This window comes from Brachycentrus maculatus, unplaced genomic scaffold, assembly GCF_059751285.1.
Source record: "Brachycentrus maculatus isolate JH-2025_06_01 unplaced genomic scaffold, ASM5975128v1 h1tg000168l, whole genome shotgun sequence".
In the NCBI taxonomy this organism is placed as follows: domain Eukaryota; kingdom Metazoa; phylum Arthropoda; class Insecta; order Trichoptera; family Brachycentridae; genus Brachycentrus; species Brachycentrus maculatus.
In genome coordinates, this window is record NW_028280921.1 from 378264 (window position 1) to 389674 (window position 11411).

The 11411-nt window shown below is 31.1% G+C and overlaps 1 protein-coding gene across 1 annotated transcript; it reads left to right on the plus strand.

The window, feature by feature from the left end:
* The first annotated feature begins 504 nt into the window (after nucleotides 1-504).
* Nucleotides 505-2320, plus strand: O-fut2 (O-fucosyltransferase 2). The gene has a single exon (XM_088261849.1). It carries the CDS (start codon nucleotides 735-737, stop codon nucleotides 1989-1991), a length of 1257 nt encoding a protein of 418 aa, XP_088117975.1. The 5' UTR covers nucleotides 505-734; the 3' UTR covers nucleotides 1992-2320.
* The last annotated feature ends 9091 nt before the right edge of the window (nucleotides 2321-11411 follow it).

The following is an 11411-nucleotide window of genomic DNA, read 5'->3' on the forward strand; positions in this document are numbered from 1 at the left end:
GCGAAATTTTTTGGACAATGCTGAAGGAATCCTTAACTGTCCAAAATGTATTTGATAAATCATGACGTCAAACCCAACGGATCCAGTGTTTCTCGCTAGAGTACCGAATGCCGATAAATCGGATTTGAGTAACCAAAGAGTTAATAATTCAAAAGAGGAAAACTTCCGTAATCAAAGCCAAGAACAAAAAAATATAATACGGTCATAATTTATCGCATGATCACAAAACACGAGTTTTTTTTTTGTGTAAACTAATGGGTCTCCAGTTAATGATTATTTTAACTATAAATTGTTGTAACTTTAAATTGATCAAACTTAAAAAATATTGTTTCATGATTTTAGCTCCACGCTCGCTTAAATAGGTTGCTTAAAATTAAAATAATTCTAAGTAGAAGAGTACAAATTAATTCAATTATTTGATTTCCCATTAAAATTTTTGGGTTGTTATAACTAAAAAAAATCTTTATCCTTCTGGTAACATTTTTTTAGTTGTCAACATAAAAACGTCAAAGTGTCATTCACACGTTCATAGTATAATCTATAATATATTATATGTTTCTAGTATATAATCTGTATATATAATCTAATAAATATATATAATTCAATATGTCCATTGGATCCCTTATTTGGGTTTGAAAGATTTAAGGAATGTCAACAAAAAGAAACCGACAATGTTTTGTGCCGGCGTTTTGAATTTTGGCTATTTTATAAATTAAAGCCTTAACGAATTCAAAATGAACATTTTGGGAAATAAAAAATTCATCTCGATCATTGTAACGCTATCCATCAAGTACGTATGTTTAGTTTCATCTGGTGAAGTGTTTTCAGAAAATGAAACTTGCGAGAGAAATTCCGCTGGTCTTTGCTCCGAGTTGAGCGATGACAACAGGTACATTTTTTACGACGTCAATTTACCCGAAGGGTTCAACCTGCGTCGTGATGTTTACATGCGAATGGCAATATTTACACACAATATCGTAAGGAATGGCAAATACAAGAATGTGAAATTAGTTCTCCCTCCGTGGAATTATTTATACCATTGGCATTCGAGAAACATCGGTTCACAAAGCACCCTTCCGTGGGGCTTGTTTTTCGATATAATATCATTGCGAAAATTCGCTCCAGTCATTGAAATGTACGAATTATTTGGAAAAGAAAAACCTTTGGTTATTGATAGGATTTATATGTTGCAACACTTTCCTAATGCGTTTGAGGAGGGGAATTTTGAGGATAAAATTGAAATCAGAAAATCTGATGAATGTCATCCTTCTGATGCATTTTGGGGCTACACCAACATTACATTCAGAAATAAAGAATGTGTATATTTCCAAGGAAGCGCAGAACTTCTTAAAGATCTTATAAATTTGAACCCGGATGATAAATATATTATGTTTACAAATGCGGAAGTTGCATTGCACGAAGAATATGGGACGAAAACATACTGGGACGCACGTAAGAGCATGAAATTCGATATCGATTTGATCGATATCGCGGAGGATTTTATTGAAAAAGAATTGAAGTGTTTCAAACCGAAATGCGATAATTATATCAGCGTCCATTGGAGACGAGGCGACTTCGCTCGCAGCAGGTATAAAGAAGTACCTTCAGGCGAAAGCACCGCTAATCAGATTTACAATACAATAGAAAGGTATTATAAATCATTGATTAAAAGTGTATTCATCGCTACAGACTCTGATCCCGATGAGTTGGAAGATTTAGTTGACAGGTTGGAGAATGATGGATTAGTTGTGAAGTGGTTTGCGCCGACGCGAGACGTGCTGGAGAGGCACAAAGACGGAGGTGTCGCCATTATAGACCAGATAATATGCTCTCACGCAGCGCGCTTCGTAGGAACCCACGAAAGTACTTTCACTTTCAGAATACAGGAAGAAAGAGAAATATTAGGGTTCGACAGTGACACTACGTTCAACAGACTGTGCCCGGATATTGGAGCTTGCGAGAGAATGTCTCGTTGGACGATCGTTCACTAACCTATCTATGCAAATGTACTTATGCGAGGGGATCAATCTTCAATAGCTCCGCATTGCAATTAAAATTTTATAATATTTGATTTGTTGGGTTGTAAACCATGATATTTTACATTCCAAAGAGGAAAAAACATTTGGATCATATTCTCAAATATATTTTAAGATGGATGTGGTGATTCCTTGACGCACACATTTAAAAAAAAAAATCAAAATATACGGATTTGCTAGACACTACAGTTCAAACCTCAACTCATTTTATGATTAAGAATTCTTCGGAAGTGCCAAATAATATTTTTTATTTTTTAATAAATAAGTTATTAAAAAAAAAAAAACATTTTTTTATTTGTAACCCAAGGTTTGTAGACTCTCGGGTCAAAGTTTCTAAGTTTCAGCCCACTCTACCATAAAATAATTGCTATTATTAAAAACAAGCTGCTCATTCCTCAGCAAAAGTAGTATGAAATTGAAATATTTGTGTATATAATAAAAGTCAAAATAATTATCTTACGATAAAAAAACAGACGGTATAAAATATACTGCAGTTATAAATTAAATATAACAAAACATCAGTGGAACCAAGGTTACACTTTATTGTAACCTGAAGGTTACGAAGATCTCTGGTGACGAATAATTTGGGCTACGAAAAAAACTTGGAATGAATATACCCCAAAACAAACAGAACTGGGGGTAAGTCCGGAATCCGAAAACTTTGTCGGCAAATTGATGGATTTTTGTTTGTAGCACAAATTATTTGTCAACCTGGGCCAAAGTTCCACTGTATTACTTAATTCATTAATAGCCTTTTGTATTTTTTTGGTAGCCCTTAAAAACTTATTTACTTACATCATTTAAAAAACCCAATATTCCAAATTCCTTGAACAAACCATAAAACAAATGTGTTTTTATTGTTCACCAATATTCCTTTGCTGAATGATGTCACCATATGAAGAAAAAGATAGTCTGCAATGATGATATCCCCTAGCATACGATGGTTAGTAATAATTTTGCTGTAAAAAAAGTGTATGCGCTATTTTATTAAAATTTTAAGTTTAATTTGAACGAAAAAAAATTATGATGATTCGTAGCAAGGATATCATATCGACAGCTTCTACGTAAAACACTCTATCTACAAATCTGTCACATTACAGGAGAGAGAGCTCAGAAGATTTTTTCAACATATATTTTTTATTAATTAACGGTTTTATCTGAAATTCTTAACTAGTATTATACATTCAAAAACATGATAAAATGATGTATTAAATCGTTTTAAAACTTTATGCTTTGTCAAAATTAAGAAGTTGGCGTTCTAGGAGTTCAGTTCATTTCGAAAATTCGATGTAGATGGCGTCTTATATGCCTGAAAACTAGGCGTAATTTATTTTTTAAATTTTTTTGTTTATTTATATTTGTAGATAACGGTCAGTTGATAACGTACACAAATTGACAAAAATTTAGTTAGAGCACTTTACATAGGGCACGTCGATAATCAGCAAACAACTCTAGTTGCCATACATTTTTCAAAGAAAAACAGAAATGTCAGGGAAATAAATAATAAAGCAGTTGGATTTTTTTTAAAGAAGTATATGTATTATAAGATTTTAACAGTTTGGAGCTTAGATACAATAAAGTATTAACTACACCTACAAACATACTTCAAGAATGAGAATGAGTTTGCACACGCGTATGCACTATTGTCTTGGTTCCTTTCCAAAAGGTGTTTTTAATATTTCTATTTAAAATTGCTACATATATATAAAAAAAATTATACAATCAAAATACATTCAGTTTGCAAAGTAGTACAAATCAGTTCTTTATAATGGGTAAAATATATGCATTAAAATCCAGCACGATTCACATTGAAATAAAATTTACGAGGACAATTAATTCAAAAATAAGAATTGACGAAAAAAATCAGTAACATTAATTTAATAATGGAATGTTATCAGTCAGAATTATTCATATTCTTTTCAAATGCATCTATAAATGATTACATTACTGTATGAGAATCGCTTTTATGATATCAAATCTGCAAAGTATCGACTTTTTCTCAGCAAAATATCATTAATATGTAAAAAAAAAAAACAATATTTTAGTATATCTGCTCATTATCACGTGTTTTAGTGTATTCGCCTCCGTAGTACAGTGGTGAGCGCATTTGGCTACCGTGTTGGAGGTCCTGGGTTTGATTTCCAAGGGGGTCAAAAGTAAGTGTTTTTTCACTGAATATATTTATTTAATATTACTCCGAAGCACAGGGCTTGCAGACCTCGCTTTCATATAATTACATCAACTTAACATTGCAGGGCTCTCCACTATTGGGTGCAGATAAGGGTCATTAGTAGTAATATCTGCTGAAAATAAATGTGCACTATGACTTTGAATAAAACACAAAATTTTACCTAAAGATGTATTGCTTTTGCTGGGAAAACTTGATGATAATAATGTCTGTTTTTGGCCAATTCTCAACTGGTAAAATGACAACAAAAGGATTTAGAAAATATATATACATGTGAAATCGTAAAATTTAATGCATTACAAAAATTTCTGATACATAAATGAAGAATATGCTATTAGAAAAACTAGGTTTACAGCCAATAAATGGTATAACCAAAACACACTGAATCATATAAACATTCCAATACTCTTTTGAAATTTTAGTTCAAAGTTAACAATTGCAATAATATTGTAGTTAGTTCTATTACAAGGCATGAGATAATTGTGATGTATATAATATGATGAGGTAACATTAAAGACACAGGCATATTAACATTATAATTTTAAAAGGAAAATCGAAGTGAAAAAAGGATAAACAGTCACAATTGATCAAAATTACTTTTAAAAAAAACATTATTTTTTTATATAATTTCCAAATAAATAATTAAAAATTTGAAATATTTAGAATACATTAAACTATGTCTATATAAGTACTTCTTATTAGTCTGTATACATTTATTACTTTGCGTATTGATAAAACTTAATAAAAATGATTTCTTTCAACGGCAAATACAAATTACCGTAAGTCAACTCCGACACTAAACTAGGTATATTTACAATTTAATATTTAATTTATTGAAATACACGTATTCACAACGATAATGAATAACAATATAATAACATTTTTTTAATATATTTGTATTTTTAGAACAATAATAAATAAAAATCGCTTCATTCGGAAATGTTTCCGCTACTATTAGGTCCGAAGGTTCTAGAAACTGATGGATCTTAATTATTTGCTATATATAAGAAGTAAAGGGTATTTAAAACTCTCTTTAAATTGTTTGGCTCCAAAATTGTAATATTTAAAAAGTCAAAAAATAGATAGTTACACTAGTTCAATAGTTCTATTTCAAGTCGGATTGTCTCCAGATAGAAAGTTCTATGCGCAGTATCCAAACTCGCGTTACTTCCGACACACTTATCTACAGGGAATGCAAGGGAAGGAGTAAAACTTTACCCAAGGCACCACGCAACTAGCTTAGTTTCTTCTCGCCCTTACAAAACATCTCCGCACACTTAACAAAACAAAATATACCACAGCCGGGGTGTACATTATACTTGCCGTATTATAGGAACAGTCTTTTGACAGTTTAAAACAGAGGATTTTTTATACTGTTATTGAATTGAAAATAGTCATATTTACATATCAATGTACCCAACAGATCCCGTATTTTAAAACGATAATAAGATAGTTACTTGATTCAGTCGTAACCTAAATGTGATGGAAAATCCCCGCAAAAAAATATGAAATTGCAGTGAAATTGATAGTACCTTTTTTTTATTTGAAAAGTGTTTTATTCATATGTATGTGAGTAAAACTAAAATTAAATAACTAAGATATTTCTGTCTCTAGTAACCATAAGTTCTGTATTTATGTGTTCAAAAGAAAGTGTCTGTACACTTTCTGTAAATGTAATACTTGATCGGCACATATATTTAAAAATAAAAAAAAATAAAAAAACTGTTCCTGTAATATGATTCATAGAAATATCATTCAAACCAAAAATTACATATCTATAAACTGATTGATCCATTTCTGGGAAAAGTATGTAGTTGTTAGCACATTTGATCACCGTCCTTGAAGTCCCAAGTTGGATTCCCAGAAAATAACATTCTAATGTTTATTTAATATTACCCTGGACTCGTACCTGCTCCTGCACACCTTGCCTTCATTATAATAATGATCACGTAAACACCGAGCAGTTCCCTACGCACCATTGGGTGGAAATGAATGTTCCAAGAATGTCTTTACACCAAGTCAGCTGGTATAAATGACAATTCATCCCTATAAAGTCTCTTCAAGGCAGGTGTAGTGGAATTGCTGAGTAGACTCTAGGCTGTGAAACAGGTATTGCGGGTTCAATTTTCATCAATTGCTGAGTAAACTCAAGGAAGATTTATTTAAAATTGGTTCAGATGTATTTTTGTCAATTTAGTTGGACAACCACTAGAGACAAACCTCTTATAGAGGCTTTACAGATCATTGATTTTTTTTATTCATTATATTTTCCATTGATAATCAATTCATCTTTAATGATGTTCCGCTTAGAGGCCGGCAATATCATCTCTGCTCAGGCAAGTTATTGAATCAAATAATCTTAGAAAATCGGGTGCATTCGATACAAAAACTGTTTTTTTTTACTCATTTTACATGAGGATTGCTTACATCCTTTTCCAATGTGAATAATTATATTCATGCACATGTTAATTATTAAGTGTCTTAGTGAAATTTCATCGCAATAATTCTACACCTTTAAACAATAAGTCATAAAAAATACGAGGTTACACATAAATGAAACATGTATGTTTTACTATGTAAGACAGTAAATTTCACACTTAAATATTCAGGCAAAAAAAAAGGTGTTTTGAAAAACGTGTTTTACACCAAATTAAAGCGAACATTCAATTAATGTTGTAAACACATATGTATGTATATACAATTAAAATTCTCGAATAAAATATTGTATATTATTGCTCTTTTGATATTGTCCTAGAATAGTAAGTCATGAGCAAAAAATGTAAAAATTGTTTTAAATAAGATATTATTATACTATTAATCTCGGAGCTTCTTTCAGACAGTCGTAGCATCAGTAAGGTAGAGTTTAAGAAATGTTTTTATTAAAAAATGTATTGGGTTGATGCAAAAGTTTTGACCGTTTTTTACATATATTTTTTTTTTTAATTTTTTTCTTGTGTATTATTTATTTAATAAATTATATAATTTCCATCAGTTCTTTTAACCTTCTTCCATCTTTCTATCAACTTATTGATACCAGTAGTATAAAATTCCGCGGATTTTAATGCGAAAAATGAAGTAAGGGATGTTTTTACCTGCTCTATTGAATAATTTTTTTCATCATTAAAATTTTTTCGCAGTGATCGGAATAAATAAAAATCAGAAAGAGCAAGATCTGGAAAATACAGTGAATGCTTGATAACATCCCAATTTAACTCATTTAGCTTGTGTTGGGTTATCATAGCCACATGTGGTCGCGCGTTGTCGTGATGAAACACTGCCCCTTTTCTGTTTACCAATTCTGGTTTATCCTTTTGAAGGACCATGTTCAATTTGGATAATTGCTGACAATATCGTTCTGCTGTACTTGTCTTATCGTGTTCCAAGAGTTCAAAATACACAATACCCTTATTATTCCACCAAACACAAAGTATAACTTTTTTTATGGATTTCGGCCTTCGAAGTTGTTAATGGGGCTTGTCCAGGTATAGTCCAATGTTTTTTTCTTGTCACGTTGTTGTACACGACCCATTTCTCATGTCCCATCACCAAACGATGCAAAAAAGGTTCATGTTTTTGTCTCGCACTCAAAGCAACGCGCGTTGAAACACGATCCAATAAATTGGCAGCCGACAATTGATGAGGTATCCAAACGTCGTACCGCGAAACCATTTCCATACGCTTCAAATGTCTTAATGCGATTGTTTGGTTGACTCCCATCATTGACATAATCTCCCTGATGGTTAGACGTAGATTGGTGTCAATTATGACTTTTAATTCGTCGTCATCAGACTTCAATGGCCGCCCGGTACGTGGTTTATCAATGAGTGAAAAATCTCCAGATCGGAATTTTGCAAACCATCTTCGTACCTGTCGAACTTTGATGACATCTGCTCCATACACTTCACAAATGTTTTTGGTTGCCACACTCGCGGTATTGTCTTTACGGAATTCATAAAGTAAACAATACGCAAATGCACTTTATCGAACGACATTTTGAAAAAATACAAGGGGTTATTACTGTACTCTGGCCAGGCCAAAACTAAATAGAAAGTAGAGGGAAAGCATCCTTTATACAATGGAATCATAAAAAAAGAAGATACCATTCATAATTTATGAAAAAAAAAATTTTTACCTGGGATCATAAAAAACGGTCATTACTTTTGCATCAACCCAATAGTAAAGCTTACGCGTTAAGAGAAAATTCCCTTATATTATATTAGAGTAACAACAATCCATTATTGGTATTAACAAGTGACTTAAGTTAATATAAAAATACTTATCAGCCAATATATGTAACAAGTGTCTATACATGTATCTCAATACTCTAACTTTTAAATGAGAAATTCTACATAGTCTTTAAAACAAATACCAAAAATGCTGTATTTGCTTTGTCCCCGTTATGTAAATGCAAAATGCGGGATTGAAAACATTACATTTGACTTAAAACTCTTTTGAAAACGTATTTATATCTAATAATTTGGCCGGCAAATAGAAAAAAGGATTGGCCAACGATTTCTTGTAAAGGATAGTATATAGGTTGAGATATAACAAGAGTTTTTAATTAATTGATTAACATAATATGTACTGTTCTATTTTGCTGACAGAAAACACAATTTTACAATGGTATTACACAAGTACAGAAGTAAAATAGAGTATTAATTATAATTTTAAATTAGAAATACAGTAAGACCATCCTTAATGCGGGCCATATGTTCCGCTAGTAAGTTTCAGTGCTAAACAAAACAGCTTTAAATGAGGTTATCTTAATATATAAATATATCTTAATATATACTTTAATGATACAAAAAATGCATTATGAGACTGAATACGAGCATCAATGTAACCAAATCGTATGCAATTTCAGGGATCCCAATATTACCAAGTAACAGGGAAACAGCTTAGGGGAGAGGTAAGCAGTGGAAAATATCTTCCAGCCAGTAAAAAGGTTTAGATATTACAGTCACTTCTGTCTTAAAATAAGTTTAAAATAAATTACAAGAATGATAAATATGACCAATATAAGAGAGTTAAAATATTGAGATCATTTGCAAATATTAAGTACTGGAAAAATATTCTTAAGTTTAAAATTGATTCTAAAAGTAGTCGAGAAATACACTCTAATAAAATACGTGGACTATAAAATTCAATAAGACATTAAATTTAAAATAAAATAAATGCGAACGTAGGAAAATACACCCGAATCTTCACAACATCAAAAGACAAGGGCTGTATTCATACTGAGCGATTTGTCTTACCGCCATGCGAATTTGATAAATTGACCAATATTAAACTAAACTAGAAAAAATGTGAAATTATTTAACAGGTTTATTTACGAAATTCGGATTTAAATTTAAGGTGAACGAATCAAGTATAGACTTTTTGGCGAGTTTTGATACATTTAAAAAAAAGTTATGTTAAATAATATTATTACAAATAAATATGTGGAATTACTCATTTAAAAAAAAAACATTAAGTCGGCTATCTTCACCTTAGGTTAAAATTCTGAATGTCAGTTTTAAAAAATACGTAATAATAAGAGGAAGAGGGTATTTTAAACACTGTTAAGATTTTAAAAGCTGGAATTTATATTCTGTAACTTGGCCATTTTGTTTATATTTTAATATCATGCTAAAAAAACTGTTTTAAAAATTATTTTAGCCAAACAGATTTGAAAAATCTGTAGTTCTGTAACACCAGGGATTTTACCATAAATAAATATATGATGAGTAGGAAATTCTGCAAAACTCGCTAAAAAAAATCGATGAATAATTGAAAATAATTTTATAGAAATCATAGTTTGTTTATGGCTTTGTTGCTTTGTAATGGGAAAGTAAAAAGTAAACTCACTCGATAAAAGGTGATAGGCATTAAAATTCACAAACTTAACACCCAATTAGAAAAATGGTAAGCGGTGTTGAATAAGTATCTAAGTATGTATCTAAAATATGTAAAATAAAATCTCTCGGAAGCGATATAAAAAAATGCATCCCAAAGATGATTCTATTCCATGATGAAATTTGGTTTTATCTGTCAAGTTAACGGTATCAACTATACAAAAATTAAACTGGAGCCTTAAACACATGCAAATTCTATTGTTTATTTTGTTATTAGCTCTAAAGTCACAGTGAAAAGATTTAAAAAAAGTGAAAGTAAAAGGGGTAGAAATGGTCAAAAGTCGACTTGTTATAGGTCAAATTTTGATATTGACCTCATTTGCAAAAATAATAATTGTTTATTCTGGCTTGACTAAGCGTTGGGTGCAATATGTATCAAGCTATATTTTGTTTACAAAACAAAAGCAATATATAACAATATCTAAACAGAGCAGATATCATCCAAATTTGCCCTGAAAATGTCTCCTTGCTCAAAAGGATGTATTTTTGACAATATTCAAACATATATGAAGAAGTATTTAAGATGGGAATATGGAAGTTTGAGTATTTGCATCGGCTGGTTAACTTTTAGTTATACACTCAGTAACATTGACAATTGATAACTACATTACTGTATTTTCCTACAGCCAAATAACAGCCAGGGCCATTAACAACCGTGTGCAATTTGTTACAAATAAAATACAGCTGTGACTTAAAAAAGCCGACATTTTGGCATTAAAATTGCTGTTTAACGCGAACGGAATAGTTACAGAATCATACTACAGCTCCGGGAGTAGTTAAACATTAACCGGTTTTTAAAATCTTAGCCAAAGTTGCGGAACAGTCACCTGCGAATATTGCAACACCAGTGTATACCTAAAATTAATACATCACTATAGTATTATCGTTAAAGTGTTCTACTCACAATTTGGCAACATTGGAATGATGTTTGATAATCTAATTACTCCGTCTTTGTAACAAATGTAAAACTACACACATCTGAGCTCATCCAATCTTACACGTTTACATCTGATTCCGAATAATTAAAAAAAAAAAAATTATAAATTATGATTTTGTACTTGAAAATGAGACTATGCAAACGTTATTGTAGAAAGTGTCTCATTTATTTCAACGAGAACAATAAATTTCTAAATACACTAATACATCATGTACAGTCTTTTCCCATTTGAAATCTACGGAAAACAGCAGAAAAAACAGTCCGCTACACATACGCGTACAATACAGCATTGAAAGACATGAATTCCTGCATCCAGGTATTATCACATTTTTTTGAAACCGGTAGTAATGAAGTAT